We start from the raw sequence: 13,643 nt of genomic DNA on the forward strand, positions 1-13,643 counted from the left end.
CTCATTCCCGAAGAGGAAGGTGACCCCAACTTCTCCATCTTCTCTGTTTTCCTCGGCAAGATGTCCAACGCTTCGTTGAGAACAAGCAAAATCGAGGCATCTGATGCGGGCGATGGATGGTATTGATGATGACAGGAAGATAATTCAAGCATGCCATATCTCAACTAATGTTGCGTATGTTTCTTCTGCGAATGGCGGAAAGGTATTTCGGAATTCAATCTACCCCAATAAATGATAAGGTTACGGCTGTATTCGAGCGGACGGCGTAAAGGAGCGGAGCATCCCGATATTAGTACGGTAGTATGTATGAGTCTTCGTCTGTTGTCCTACTTAAGAGTCGACCTCCCCTCATCGCTTAATTACAATCTTCTGCTTGGTCATTCTCACTGTCTACTGCTCTTCATTTGCCATCGTCATTTCTCTCCAAAATGCCTCTCAACTCCCACGCTGTTTATTCCAGACTGAACCCGGACTTTGTCCCGTTTGCCAGTAGAAGGAGTACTGTCCACAGTACCAAAGGCATCGTAACATGTACTCAACCTCTGGCAGCTGCTGCGGGTCATAGAATCTTGAGGGAAGGAGGAAATGCTGCGGTATGTGTGCAGGGGACATTTCTCCGGCCATCAGTTTCACTGACTATTATGTTTCACCAGGACGCTGCTGTAGCAGTGGGTAAGTGCTGATTGCAATAGGCGATGATAAGCAGGTTTGACTCGTTTCAACAATAGCCGCCGCATTGAATATCACCGAGCCTTCGTCAACCGGGATTGGTGGAGACATGTTCTGTCTCTTCTATGATGCGAAGTCAAAGAAAGTCCATTCACTCAACGGTTCTGGCCGATATCCCGCCAGCGCGACGCTCGAGAAGATCAGGAATGATTTGAACCTTGGTGCCAATGAGAAGAGGAGCATCCCAATGACCAGCGTCCTATCGGTGACTACCCCCGGCGCAGCTGCTGGATGGGTAGACACAGTGGAGAGATTTGGCAGTGGCAAGCTGTCCTTGGAGCAGATTCTGACGCCAGCAATTGAATTGGGTGAGCAAGGGTTCGCGGTGTCAGAATTATCCTCCTACTTTGTAAGTTTATCCTTTTTTATTTGCCCAGCTTTTGTAGTAATGTACCGTTCTGACTGCTTTGGAAGTGGCGTGAGAGTGAAGATCTGCTACGAAACGCATCTCCAAATTTCCGGGAAATGCTCAAGCCTGATCCGAAAGCCAGAGATGGTGTTAGAAGCCCCCATCCTGGTGAAATTATGAAGAATCCGACATTGGCTAAGACCTTCCGGAAGCTCGCTGCGGAGGGTAAGAAGGGGTTCTATGAAGGCGAAGTTGCAGAAGAGCTGGTCAAGGTCGTCCAGGACCTGGGTGGCTATATGACGCTGGATGACCTTAAGTATCACGCTGAGACCGGAACACAGCATACTGAAGCTATCTCCCTCAAATTCACGGGCCAAGATATTGTCAAAAAACAGACCGCTGGAACGGACGATGAAGCAAACCAAGGGGTGGAAATATGGGAGCATCCACCCAACGGCCAAGGCATCGTTGCTCTCATGGCCCTGGGTATTCTTGAGGAACTCGAACGCACGGGAAAGATCCCCGTGTTTACCGAGAATCAGCACAACTCGGCAGAGTACCTTCACGCAGTTATCGAAAGTCTTCGCATTGCTTTCGCCGATGCCTCATGGTGGGTCACGGATCCAGACGTGGAAAAGGTACCGTCGAAAGAGCTGATCTCCAGGGAGTACCTGGCCGGACGGGCGAAGCTGTTCAACCCGGAGAAAGCAGCAGACATCGTCGATCACGGTAGTCCAGCTCACAATCACTGCGATACTGTCTACTTCGCTGTGACTGATGAAGAGGGCAACGGTATTTCCTTCATCAACAGTAACTACGCTGGCTTCGGTAGTGGTATCATCCCTAAAGGCTGTGGCTTCACGCTACAGAACCGCGGCGCCAACTTCTCTCTGGACCCAGGCCATCCTAATGCTTTGGCTCCACGAAAGCGGCCGTACCACACCATCATTCCTGCGCTGATTACCAATTGCTCAGACGGCTCTCTTCACTCGGTTTACGGTGTCATGGGTGGTTTCATGCAGCCACAGGGTCACGTCCAGGTCCTCCTCAACACGCTTGCGTTCAACTATCATCCTCAAGCAGCGCTGGATGCTCCACGGATCTGTATCGCGGCCGACTCTGAGCCTGGCAATCAGACAGTCTATATCGAAGAGGGTATCAGTGACGAAGCTATTGAAGGCCTCAAGCGGCTTGGACATCAAGTCAAGGTTCTCGCCGGGTGGCAGAGGGGAATGTTTGGTCGCGGACAGATCATTCGCTGTCATCACGACGATGGCCAATTGGTCTACAGTGCAGGGAGTGACCCCAGAGGCGATGGAATGGCGATTCCTACGGTATAAACTGATTGGCTCACCTTTCTGATACAGGCTGAGTCAGTGAACCTGACGTTATCGCAAACCTCCTCTGTGAAGAATAGACTTGCAAAGTGATTATGTCTCCACAAGCTTGGAAATATTGTTAGTTTCCGCTTGTTCCGGGGCATAATTCCTGTGATGTTCCCTATACATGTTGGACACCTGCTTTCGAGAATCAATCAGCTTCCTGTGTATATTGATATAGCGGGGTACTCTCGAGATCGCCCAAGATTTTTCCGATCACTGACTGGTCTTCATTTGCTGCCGAAGGTAACATGCCACCTCAAAAATATTCAGCCAGGTTCTTAGTACAATTATGCATACATGAGGATTTCCTTCTACAGAAGCAATATGGTTGATCGCCTGGCTTATAAACAATTAGTCATAATGAGAGAATACGAGACATAGCCGATTGAAATCCTGGAGAAGGAGTGAGTAGACTGGCCGAAGTCACCGAACGGTTCATTCGGGCTTCCCAGAACCACAACTTACCCCGCCTGGTACTATATAAGGCTTCGCACCTTGATTCACGGACGGAGCTGCATTCGAGCAATGTTGAAGGACAAACCACCATAGGCTCTGTTTTATCTCACTGAATCGATAATGTCGAACGACCCCAAACTGCCTTCGAGTATCCCAGAATTCATAGCGAAATACAAGGAAAATTACGTTGAAGCATGGGCTGAGCTCTGGAATAAGAGTGAGGGTAAACCTCTCCCCTTTGACAAAGGTTTTCCCAACCCAGCATTTGAGGATACGTTGATCGAGAAGCGCGATATCATCGGTGGCCCCATCGGCCGGGATGCGCAAGGCAACACGTACAGGAAGAAGGCATTAGTCCCAGGGTGCGGAAGAGGTGTCGATGTACTTCTCCTGGCCAGTTTCGGGTATGATGCCTATGGCCTGGAATATAGCGCCACTGCCGTTGAGGTGTGTAAAGAGGAACAGGCGAAGAATGGGGATAAGTATAATGTACGAGATGCGGAGATTGGGCAAGGCAAAATCACATTCGTGCAGGGGGATTTCTTCAAGGATACTTGGCTGGAGAAACTGCAATTGCGTCGGAATTCTTTCGATTTGATCTATGACTACACGGTATGTGGATCTCAGAAGTCCTTTGTACAGTGCACTCGGCCTGGTTTCTATCTTCTTTCTCAGGAGCAGAGTTCAGTTAGCTCCTATCGCAGTACTGTGCTTCTCTCGCTAAACAGCTGTGTTTGATAGTTCTTTTGCGCCTTGGACCCGTCAATGCGTCCGCAATGGGCACTCAGGCACACCCAGCTTCTGGCAGATTCGCCGCGTGGGCATCTCATTTGCCTTGAATTTCCAAGGCACAAGGATACGTCACTACAGGGCCCTCCATGGGCCTCTACGTCCGAGGCTTATATGGCACATCTGAACCACCCTGGCGAAGAGATCCCATATGATGCAAACCGTCAATGTAGCATTGACCCATCAAAAGCGCCAAGCCCACAGGGGCTTGAGCGAGTGGCATATTGGCAACCAGCTCGGACGCATGAGGTAGGGATCGTTGAGGGAGAGGTCCAAGACCGAGTGTCGATATGGCGCCGCCCGAACTAGGTTGATCAATCCTTTTGTTCTTTGTGCCGTAATCCGGGACCCCGACAACGATCGGAGATGCTTAAGAGCAATTAGCACATTCGAAAACCAGATATCAAATCGCATGTTTCTCCCTTTTAGAATGGCTGCTCTATGATTGTTTCGTAAGGGCATTATAATGCTCTCCCAGCCCGTATGTATGCCGGTAGTATGCCAACCAAATGACCCGCTTGTTTCTTTCTTCCTCATCAATCCCATCCATATCGCCGGATTCAATCCTCTCTATCCTGCCATCGCCTTGGATGACATTAATATTAACTCCATATGCCCGAGCGATTGCCTGCAGCTCCAGCTGTCCTCCCCACTCCGCCGTAAGCTTGATCTTCCGGGTATACGAATCCAACGGCTCCTCCATAAAGGGCTCGAAGTCATCTTTGTGCTCGACGATGAAATCCGCCGTGACTGCTCGAACCGCTCTGTAGCCATCATGTTTGGGCGAAGCAACCGTATCAATCCGAGACTGTGTCTGGGGCTGAATGACTATCCGTTGTGGATCAGGCCTGAGCCCAAGCCCTGATTCTTCCAGCTGATTGGCAATAGCTGAATATAAACAGTGCCCATCTGGGTTGATTTCCACCTCTTTCAAGCCCAGTCGTTTGTAAACAGCCTCCATCACCTCCTTTTCGTTCCCACGATGGTCAACCTGTTTCGCGGCCTCTTCTGCGGCAAGCGCCGACTGAGCCGCCTGTTCTGCTGCCCGACGTGCCAGACGAGCCTTTTGTCGATTCGGTTTCTTCGTACGCGGGGCGGAGGCAGGTGAGGAGGTTGCCGTCGAGTCGATCGTTGAAGGCTCCGGGAGGCTGTCTGTGCCTTGTGTAACATCTGATGTAGGTTTCTCTACTGTATCTGCATCTTCGACATCGGGATCGCGAAGACTAAGGTCTTCGAAGCCATCGACTGGCTGGACCGGCTCGCCGTTGAGCGCTGCAATTTCGCCTTGGTGACGATCGGAGAGCTCTCGCTGCAGCCTCTCGCATTCCTCGTTGATTCCGCGACGTGTCTTCTTTGTAGCTGATTTCTTCTTCTGCGTGATGCGTGCCTGAAGATCTTTCTGCTCCTTGCGCTGTCTCGCTAATAGTTCTTCCATTTTTAGATAAACGCAGGCAAAATGCAAGGTAAAGCGAAAAATCTATAATCTTGGGGTATGAGAGCAAGAATAAACTGAGTAAATATGCGAGAATGTAAACGATATCAATTAAGATATGCTGAAATCGATAATGCCATCTATGGGACCAACGCCATACAACTGTAGAACAACTGCAACTCAAGTGAATAATCATAAAACAGTGGGCTCGCCCCTCCCCGCACAAGCGCCCAGACCGGCCCTGGATTTTCCTAGATTAGGCATAGCGTCTACTTGTCGGTGCTTCTGTTGTTCCTGCTCCGAACAGCCTCGGTATTCTCCGCCAAGCCTTGCAACAGTCTCTCGGTCGTCGGATAAGCATCGTAGCTAGACTATATGAGGAGGGCTTCCCTCGCCTCGACCATAGTGAAGAAAGTCTCCCTTGAAACATTCTTCCGAATTTATTTCCTTCATTCTTTTTCTTTCCGCCCCTAGAATCTCGTTTTTGACACTGTTGCAATGGATACCCAGTCTCTTTTCAATGTGGAGGTTAGTATCGGTGCTCTCCGCTTGCGCACCATCATTTTGCATGTTGCTAACAATTATGTAGGGCAAAGTGGTGCTGGTCACCGGCGGAGCCAAAGGCATTGGGCGTATGATCTCCGAAGGTTACGTCACCAACGGCGCAACAGTTTACATCTCGTCTCGAGATGCCAAGGCTTGCGAGAAGGCCGTGCAGGAGCTGAATGCTATTGGCCGGGGAAAGGCGTATGCTATTCCCGCGGACTTCTACAAGGAGGAGGAATGCAAGAGGCTAGCTGAGGAGATTGCCAAGCGCGAAAGCAGTAAGTTGGTTTTGGGAGCCCTGCTCAGGCGGAAGGCTAATCCCATGCTCTATCAGAGCTTCATGTCCTCGTGAACAACTCCGGGTCAAACTGGGGTGCTCCTTACGATGAATATCCCTCATCTGCATGGACCAGAGTCCTCACTCTGAACCTTCAACGAGTCTTTGATCTTACCAAGCTCCTTACGCCCCTTCTCGAGAAGGCTGGTGCGCCGAATGATCCAGCTCGCATAATTAACATCGGTAGCATTGATGGGCTGAGAGTACCGGCTCTGGAGACGTTCGCATACAGTGCTAGCAAGGCTGGCTTGCATCATCTGAGCCGTGTCCTCGCACATCACCTTGGCAAGAGGAATATCACGTTCGTACACCTTGTGCTAACTACGTGCGTCGAAGGCGGCTACTAACATGGCTTTCTGACAGATCCAACACTCTGGCGTGCGGTCCCTTCGAGAGCAAGATGATGGCCGCCACCTTGGAGAAATTCCGGGATGCTATCGAAGGTGCTAACCCGCTGGGCCGTATTGGCACGCCTCAGGATGTTGCTGGTGCTTGCCTTTTCCTCAGCAGTCGGGCCGGTGCGTACATCAATGGTGCGACGATCGCGGTGGACGGTGGTAGCGCGATTGCTGCGAAGATGTAGACAACATACACAACCAGCTTAGCGCAGACTAGAAAAGCAAAACCGTTTGAATGGACACGCTTATCATAACCTATTCAAGAAGGTCTTGCCGAGTTTATCTCAGATCATTGCCTTCGTTGTGGCTGCCTTCCACTGTTATGAGCAGTTGAGCAGGGGTTGCATACAAGAAGTCTTGGTCTTCTGGGAATAATAATAGCTACACAGGGTCAACAATATCCACGTGTCTAATCTAACTTCTGCACTTCAGCCGATCCCTAGGAGTTTGCATGGCACTTCCGCGAGATAGTCATCCTAACCCCATTCTTAGAGAGCGTAATATTGTCTTGGCGTGGATAGATCAAACCGACTCCCTAGTATCAAGGGGTCAACTGAGCAGATCTTCTGACGCCTTCATGCCGTAAAGGTTGTGGTAGGTAAAAGCAGGTCCCGCCTTGACCAAATTGAGGTTTTCAGGCTGACAGATCGTCCTTTGCGACTCTCAGATCTCATCATTTCCAGCCCGATGGCGGTGGCTCAGTAAAAATATCTTGAGAGCTCGTATTCCCACAGCTTTTAACCAGTGGATAAGATAATTGCCTCTTACATCTGAAGCTTTATAGACGCAGGGGAGCTTCATAGCTGCGTGGGGTTGCTGTTTGGTGAGCTTTGGATTGGTCAGGCAAATCCCTCAGCTAAAGCGTCCTATAGTATAAAGCTTGAGATGGACAAATTCGGCGTGAGTCTAATATATTAACCTTCTACTTCAGGGCACTTATTGAACGAATCAAAAGTTTCTAAGAGTATTCAGCTTATCATTGGTTCCTAGACTCGACCCTAAAATTTATCGGCGTTCTGGTAGCGAGGGAAATATCCCAAGTTGCGGTCGAGATCTATATTATTGAGAGCTAGGAATGTGGAAGCCACCACTTAATTTCATAACCCTGCATTGTACGTTAACCTTATCTGATTTACATCATTCTATGCAAGCTCATGAAGAATAAGATGCATACATCGTTACACTGGGCATCTTAGGGATTGTTATCCTCTATCCATACGGCAACCTCAGTGCAGTCGATGCCTACCTTTTCGGAGTGAGCTCTTCGACAGAATCAGGACTGAACCCGTTGGTTGACCTCACTCCGAAGTTCATGGAGACCACTTGCTGATAAAAAATTGATCAAAAAATAGTGTTGACGTGAAGGAGCTGAAGACCTATCAGCAGCTATTTCTGTACTTTGTGCCGATTGTGGCCAACGCTGGGTTCATCAATCTTATAGTGGTCGTTGTGCGACTGCACTGGTTCGAGAAGCGTCTGAAAACACTGGGTATGTGTTACACCTCATCTATCCCGTTACAATCCGATCTATGTTTCCTTGTTGCTAACTTCGTGAAGCGCCTACACTTCTGCAATCAGAATCATCGCGCTCGAAAGATGCAGAAGCGCAACCAGCCAAGTTCAATGCCGATCGGCCTTCAGAAGCCAATACAGCGCAGATGCAATCGAGTGCTCTATATGATAGTCACTTGAAGCTGAATAAGTAAGTACTTTCACTAAATTGTTTTAATTCCGACTGGGTTGTCTAAGCACCAAGGAGGGGTTTTCAGGGAACATGATTGCATCGTCTCGAACAATGACAACAATGGCGGCGAGAACCCGACCAAACACAGACAAATTTCCTTTGCAGACAACTCAAAAGCTCTACACATACCCTCGCCGCGCGAACGCGATAGAGGTAATTCCTGGTTCTTAGCTGAGTAACTCAGGTCTGCGCTAACAGGGTCAAGGTCATGCTATCACGGAGATAGACGACCACGGTATGATCTCTATATCTTCATAGAGACGTAAACCACTAATACTCTGTGTCAACACCAGACCATTTCGAACACGCCGATGATGATCATCAGACCGATATAGCTCGCCACCGAACTTTGGTCAGTGGCATCCCGTTGGAGCGCGTTGCTTCGTCGATGTTTGTGCTTGGATCTTATCCCTCTAGATCTCAAGAGCGACAGACTAGAAGAACCATGTCGCTTGCTAAAGACCCGGAGCTGCCGCAACTTTCCTCACAAGCCAGTCTCGGCAGAAACTCAAAGTTCTACAACCTGACCCCTGAAGACAGAGAAGCTCTGGGAGGAATAGAGTATCGCAGTCTTAGGCTACTTCTCAAGATAACACTGGGTGAGAGCAGACTTGAGATATTTTCATACGGAGAACCTGACATATGTGCATAGGCTATTTTATTGGCCTCCATGTCTTTGGCGTCATTTGCCTCGTGCCTTGGATTCAACATGCGGATCCCAAATACAGGGACTATCTGAAGGAATGCGGACAAGGAAACGTCTGGTGGTAGGTTTGCTGCTGCATGAGCATTTGACAGTCCAATATCAGCAAGGCTTACTATGCTCGCCGCCGGTAGGGCCTTGTACACGTCCCAGACGATGGTTGACAACCTAGGATTCACACTCACTCCTGACTCGATGATATCGTTTCGAGATGCAGCATTTCCGATGTTCATCATGAGCTTTCTCGCCTACGCAGGGCATACTATGTACCCCTGCTTTCTACGCCTCATCATCTGGATCATGTTCAAATGCGCCCCCAAACACTCCTCCATCAGGGAGCCGCTGAGCTTCTTATTGAATTATCCACGCCGTTGCTATACGCTGCTCTTCCGTAGCCGACCTACATGGGTGCTCTTTGGAATCCTTTTTGTGTTGAACTTTGTGGACGTCTTGCTCATTGTGGTGCTTGATCTCCATAATCCGGCCGTCAACACTCTATCCGGTGGGCATCGCATCCTCGCGGCCATTTTTCAGGCTGCTTCGGCACGCCATACGGGAACTTCGTCCTTCAACCTCGCAGAAGTGAACCCTGCAGTTCAATTCAGCTTACTGGTCATGATGTACATTTCGATTTTTCCGATTGCCATCAGCATCCGTGCTTCGAATACATACGAGGAACGTGCTCTTGGGCTATATCCCTCTAATCAGGATGAGCTGGATGAGAACAATGGGATTAATTACGTGACGACGCATATGCGAAATCAACTCAGCTTTGATCTTTGGTATATATTTCTTGGGATTTTCTGTATCTGTGCCACCGAGGCACGGAGGATCATGGACCCTTCGGAACCTGTCGGTTTCCAGTCTTGTTTCGCTTTTAGGGCTCGCATCACTGACTTCTTGCAGGGCTTCAGCGTGTTTGCCATATTCTTTGAGGTCGTCTCTGCATAGTGAGTACAGTATCTATTCCTTTCCTTCCGAAGATGTCTGACGAATTGCAGTGGAAACGTTGGTCTCAGTCTGGGATACCCCAATGTGACCACCTCATTTTGTGGACAGTTTAGCGTCTTTAGCAAAATCGTCATCTGTGCCATGATGATACGAGGACGCCATCGTGGACTGCCTGTTCAACTCGACCGCGCGATACTGCTTCCTGGTGAACGCATTGCGAGAGATGACAGACTCGTTGATGAGTCTTTTGCTGGACGTCGATCTCAAACACTGAACAGTTTTAGACGCTATCATACAAAATAGTGAGGGATATGGAAGTATAATCGAGGAATGACATCTCCAAGCGAGTAGTCTGAATTAATATTGGATTGATGTTGGTGATATCTCTGGTATAGGCCTTCGATCTATCATATGCACCAGTGGTCGACACCGGGAAAGTTTTATACAACCGTTTTGATCGTAACCAACCGATTTCGATGCATTTCCCTCTTATTCTTCGCTCCGATCTGTCACTTTATGATTTGTTGATTCGATAAGATTTATTTCATTCAGCCCCTCCCCCTCCGTTTGCACGTTCTCGATTCGAGCATATCCTTGTCAAGACTGCTATCGATAACTTTCTTTGACGCGGCGGATACCCTATAGGCTACGAAAGATAGTAGTGATGAGCGGCAATGATGTAGTGATGGAGTACTGTGGAGCGGCGACATCATCAGTTCACTTATGCCGTCATACCAGCACAATGAACCTCTTTATCATTGTCGGAGTTGAATTGTTCAGGTAATACTCAAGAAAGCCCAGCTTCGGAAGTCACTTGGACAGGAAAAAGAAAGAAAGCCAAATCAAGCGGAATCCGAAGGAAAAAGGAAAAACAAAAATAACAGTGCATCCCCCCACGGCGCACGTTGTCATTCCTCCGTCCGTCGTCTGTGGTAACTAATAATTGATCGGTGTGGCCAATTCGTGTGGAACTCCCCTTTGTCTATCTTTCTCCCTTCGTCATTTATCACTGAGGACTCTTCACACTGTGTTGCAATCCGGAATTCAGACACCAAGAATCATAGCAATTTTTAAGGGACACAGCAAGAACGCCACGGACGACTTTTGGCGTGGTCATTGATCTCGCTTTACCTCGTTCAGCCCAACAATCCTTGCTCTGATCTTTATTTTAGCCTTTTTGACTCCGAGATCGCTTCCATTTATTCTTCCACGACCGACAGACGATGAGCTCATCCAATACACAGCATCGACGAACTAATTCTCTCGATCCGTTTTCTGATCCTGACGTTTATTATGGAGACGAGGACTCAGTTGCGCGGATTCGAGACCGCAGGCGTGCGTTTTCTTCGGTGAGTTACAATATGCTTGCGAGAGATTGGAGACCGGGGCATTTTGCTGATCGATATCGGTAATATACATATAGACTTTGAAAGCATTCAACCGCGAGGATATTCAGGATCTTCTGGGCAAAATCCCTGCCAGGAGAGGCAGCCATGGTACGTATCTGAAGCCCCTGCGAAGAACAAACTGAGAACAAAGTTGCGGTGACTGACCTGCACGTGCTCAACAGATGAACTCTCCGCACACCCACGAAAGTTCCTTATCGACGTTGACGCAACCCTGCAGAGCTTGTTGGAAAGGGAGGATACGGACAGGAACATGCAGATAACGATTGAGGATGTTGGACCGAAGGTATGTGATTTGGTCTTGCCATTGGCCCGGAACGGTGTAAGTCATGTTTCGAGCGACGGCTGATTGGTGCTATTCAGGTGTTATCAGTAGGAACCGCTGCGTCATCCGGGTACAACCGATTCGATGTGCGAGGAACGTACATGCTCTCCAATCTTCTCCAGGAGCTCACCATCGCCAAAGACTATGGGAGGAAGCACATCATTCTCGACGAAGCTCGTTTGAGCGAGAACCCTGTTGCGCGTCTATCTCGCCTTATCAAGAATTCATTTTGGGACGCTCTCACACGTCGCATCGATGCTTCCAATATTGAAGTCGCCGGCAGGGATCCCAAAGACTGGACTGATGACCCGCGGCCCCGGATCTATATCCCCCACGGTGCCCCGAGCAGTTCGAGTACTACAAAGGGATCGCCAAGGAGCATCCTGAGTTGCGACTTGATGTGCAGATGCTCGATGCGAACATCACAACGGACTATGTGAGGGATCTTAACTCTAAGCCCGGATTGCTCGCGTTGGCAATGCAGAAGAAATACAATGAATCTACACAAAAGACCGAATACGTTGGCGTGCCGTTCGTTGTCCCAGGAGGAAGATTCAACGAGCTGTATGGGTGGGACAGCTACATGGAGTCTCTAGGCTTGTTGGTCAGCAACAGAGTGGACTTGGCCAAGGCCATGGTCATCAACTTTTGCTTCTGCATCAAGCACTACGGCAAGATATTGAATGCCAACCGCTCATACTACCTCACCCGTTCACAGCCACCGTTCTTGACCGACATGGCCCTGCGTGTCTATGAGCGTATCAAGAACGAGCCGGACGCAATGGATTTCCTTCGCAACGCAACACTCGCTGCGATTAAAGAATACTACAGCGTCTGGACGGCTGCACCGCGTTATGACGAGCTGTCGGGTCTGTCCAGGTACCGTCCAGAAGGAAGAGGTGTTCCTCCCGAAACTGAACCGACTCATTTCACGCATATCCTCACTCCGTATGCTGAAAAGCACGGTATGACGTTCAAGGAGTTTGTCCAGGCTTACAACGAGGGCAAAGTCCAGGAACCTGAGCTTGATGAGTACTTCTTGCACGATAGGGCAGTCCGTGAATCAGGCCACGATACCAGCTATCGTCTCGAGAGAGTCTGCGCGAATTTGGCCACGGTAGACTTGAACTCTCTTCTGTACAAGTACGAGGTCGATATCGCTAGGATTATCCGGACCTATTTCAAAGACAGGCTAGAAATCCCCCCGAATTCCGCACTGAGTCGACCAAGGATATCCAAAGTGAGTCATCCTCCGTGTGGGATCGTCGTGCAAGAAGACGCAAGGTGCGGATGGATACCTACCTCTGGGATGATGAGAAGGGCATGTACTTCGACTATGACACGGTTCTGCAGAAGCGGACGACTTATGAGAGTGCGACAACATTCTGGGCCATGTGGGCCGGACTGGCGACACCGCACCAGGCGGCAGAAATGGTGCGGAAGGCTTTGCCTAGATTCGAGGTATATGGTGGTCTGGTTTCCGGAACCGAGGAGTCCCGCGGTGCTGTCGGCCTAGACAGACCTAACCGGCAATGGGACTACCCGTACGGCTGGGCTCCGCAGCAGATGTTGGCGTGGACGGGCCTGCTGAGATACGGCTACCAGGAGGAAGCTGAGCGTATGGCCTACAAGTGGTTGTACATGATCACCAAGGCCTTTGTCGACTTTAACGGTGTTGTCGTCGAGAAATACGATGTCACTCGGCCTATCGATCCACACCGGGTTGATGCCGAATATGGCAACCAGGGTGTAGATTTCAAGGGTGCGCCTCGAGAAGGGTAAGTGTGCTACGTCTTTCTTCAGCCATTCACACCAGATGACTGACGATTGAATACAGGTTTGGCTGGGTGAATGCCAGTTATGTGTACGGCCTGGAGTTCCTAAACGCCCATCAACGGCGGGCGCTGGGAGCTATCACCCCTTGGGAGACGTATAGCAAAGCCATAGCCGTACAGGACGCTTATTAGAATCGGTGATTCGACGCTTACTACTTCCAGTTTTCAGACTTCTCCTTTCTTCGGAGCATCTTCTACTACTGGTTAGAGAAGCATTCATCATGATTTGCGGCAGGTTGATTTGTCGTTTCGTTAGTATTA

General features: G+C 49.5%; 6 protein-coding genes across 6 annotated transcripts; 5 read left to right on the forward strand and 1 right to left on the reverse strand.

Annotated features, from left to right (window-relative positions):
• Nucleotides 1-428: 428 nt before the first annotated feature.
• Nucleotides 429-2,418, forward strand: P174DRAFT_373595 (gamma-glutamyltransferase family protein; the record flags this gene model as incomplete). Its single annotated transcript, XM_024822516.1, has 4 exons — nucleotides 429-593; nucleotides 654-672; nucleotides 729-1,078; nucleotides 1,144-2,418. The coding sequence occupies 4 exons, from the start codon at nucleotides 429-431 to the stop codon at nucleotides 2,416-2,418; spliced, it is 1,809 nt and encodes a 602-aa protein (XP_024681027.1).
• A 253-nt stretch (nucleotides 2,419-2,671) lies between these two features.
• P174DRAFT_199329 (putative thiol methyltransferase) lies at nucleotides 2,672-4,079 on the forward strand. The gene is made up of 3 exons (XM_024821313.1): nucleotides 2,672-2,703; nucleotides 2,816-3,528; nucleotides 3,658-4,079. The coding sequence occupies exons 2-3, from the start codon at nucleotides 3,037-3,039 to the stop codon at nucleotides 4,012-4,014; spliced, it is 849 nt and encodes a 282-aa protein (XP_024681028.1). The 5' UTR covers nucleotides 2,672-2,703; nucleotides 2,816-3,036; the 3' UTR covers nucleotides 4,015-4,079.
• A 65-nt stretch (nucleotides 4,080-4,144) lies between these two features.
• Nucleotides 4,145-5,140, reverse strand: P174DRAFT_371442 (deubiquitinase OTU2; the record flags this gene model as incomplete). Its single annotated transcript, XM_024822379.1, has 1 exon — nucleotides 4,145-5,140. The coding sequence occupies one exon, from the start codon at nucleotides 5,138-5,140 to the stop codon at nucleotides 4,145-4,147; it is 996 nt and encodes a 331-aa protein (XP_024681029.1).
• Nucleotides 5,141-5,489: 349 nt separating this feature from the next.
• Nucleotides 5,490-6,845, forward strand: P174DRAFT_442270 (short chain dehydrogenase/reductase family). The gene is made up of 4 exons (XM_024827538.1): nucleotides 5,490-5,665; nucleotides 5,727-5,961; nucleotides 6,018-6,321; nucleotides 6,384-6,845. The coding sequence occupies exons 1-4, from the start codon at nucleotides 5,636-5,638 to the stop codon at nucleotides 6,601-6,603; spliced, it is 789 nt and encodes a 262-aa protein (XP_024681030.1). The 5' UTR covers nucleotides 5,490-5,635; the 3' UTR covers nucleotides 6,604-6,845.
• A 648-nt stretch (nucleotides 6,846-7,493) lies between these two features.
• P174DRAFT_460989 (putative potassium uptake transporter) lies at nucleotides 7,494-10,119 on the forward strand (the record flags this gene model as incomplete). Its single annotated transcript, XM_024829952.1, has 10 exons — nucleotides 7,494-7,530; nucleotides 7,585-7,705; nucleotides 7,771-7,907; nucleotides 7,976-8,120; nucleotides 8,188-8,315; nucleotides 8,456-8,761; nucleotides 8,815-8,929; nucleotides 9,000-9,717; nucleotides 9,772-9,815; nucleotides 9,867-10,119. 10 exons carry the CDS (start codon nucleotides 7,494-7,496, stop codon nucleotides 10,117-10,119), a joined length of 2,004 nt encoding a protein of 667 aa, XP_024681031.1.
• Nucleotides 10,120-11,039: 920 nt separating this feature from the next.
• Nucleotides 11,040-13,514, forward strand: P174DRAFT_460990 (alpha,alpha-trehalase; the record flags this gene model as incomplete). Its single annotated transcript, XM_024829953.1, has 7 exons — nucleotides 11,040-11,165; nucleotides 11,240-11,312; nucleotides 11,387-11,508; nucleotides 11,586-11,883; nucleotides 11,913-12,697; nucleotides 12,739-13,325; nucleotides 13,385-13,514. 7 exons carry the CDS (start codon nucleotides 11,040-11,042, stop codon nucleotides 13,512-13,514), a joined length of 2,121 nt encoding a protein of 706 aa, XP_024681032.1.
• Nucleotides 13,515-13,643: the final 129 nt, after the last annotated feature.

The sequence above is a fragment of the Aspergillus novofumigatus genome (assembly GCF_002847465.1).
Source record: "Aspergillus novofumigatus IBT 16806 chromosome Unknown P174scaffold_5, whole genome shotgun sequence".
Classification (NCBI taxonomy): Eukaryota; Fungi; Ascomycota; class Eurotiomycetes; order Eurotiales; family Aspergillaceae; genus Aspergillus; species Aspergillus novofumigatus.

Bases quoted from the DNA above. Each gene is read 5' to 3' on its own strand.
- P174DRAFT_442270 (XM_024827538.1), top strand. From the start codon at position 5,636: ATGGATACCCAGTCTCTTTTCAATGTGGAG. The intron at 5,666-5,726 runs GTTAGTATCGGT...ACAATTATGTAG, and splicing joins AGTCTCTTTTCAATGTGGAG to GGCAAAGTGGTGCTGGTCAC. The intron at 6,322-6,383 runs GTTCGTACACCT...GCTTTCTGACAG, and splicing joins CTTGGCAAGAGGAATATCAC to ATCCAACACTCTGGCGTGCG.
- P174DRAFT_199329 (XM_024821313.1), top strand. From the start codon at position 3,037: ATGTCGAACGACCCCAAACTGCCTTCGAGTATCCCAGAATTCATAGCG. The intron at 3,529-3,657 runs GTATGTGGATCT...TGTGTTTGATAG, and splicing joins ATTTGATCTATGACTACACG to TTCTTTTGCGCCTTGGACCC.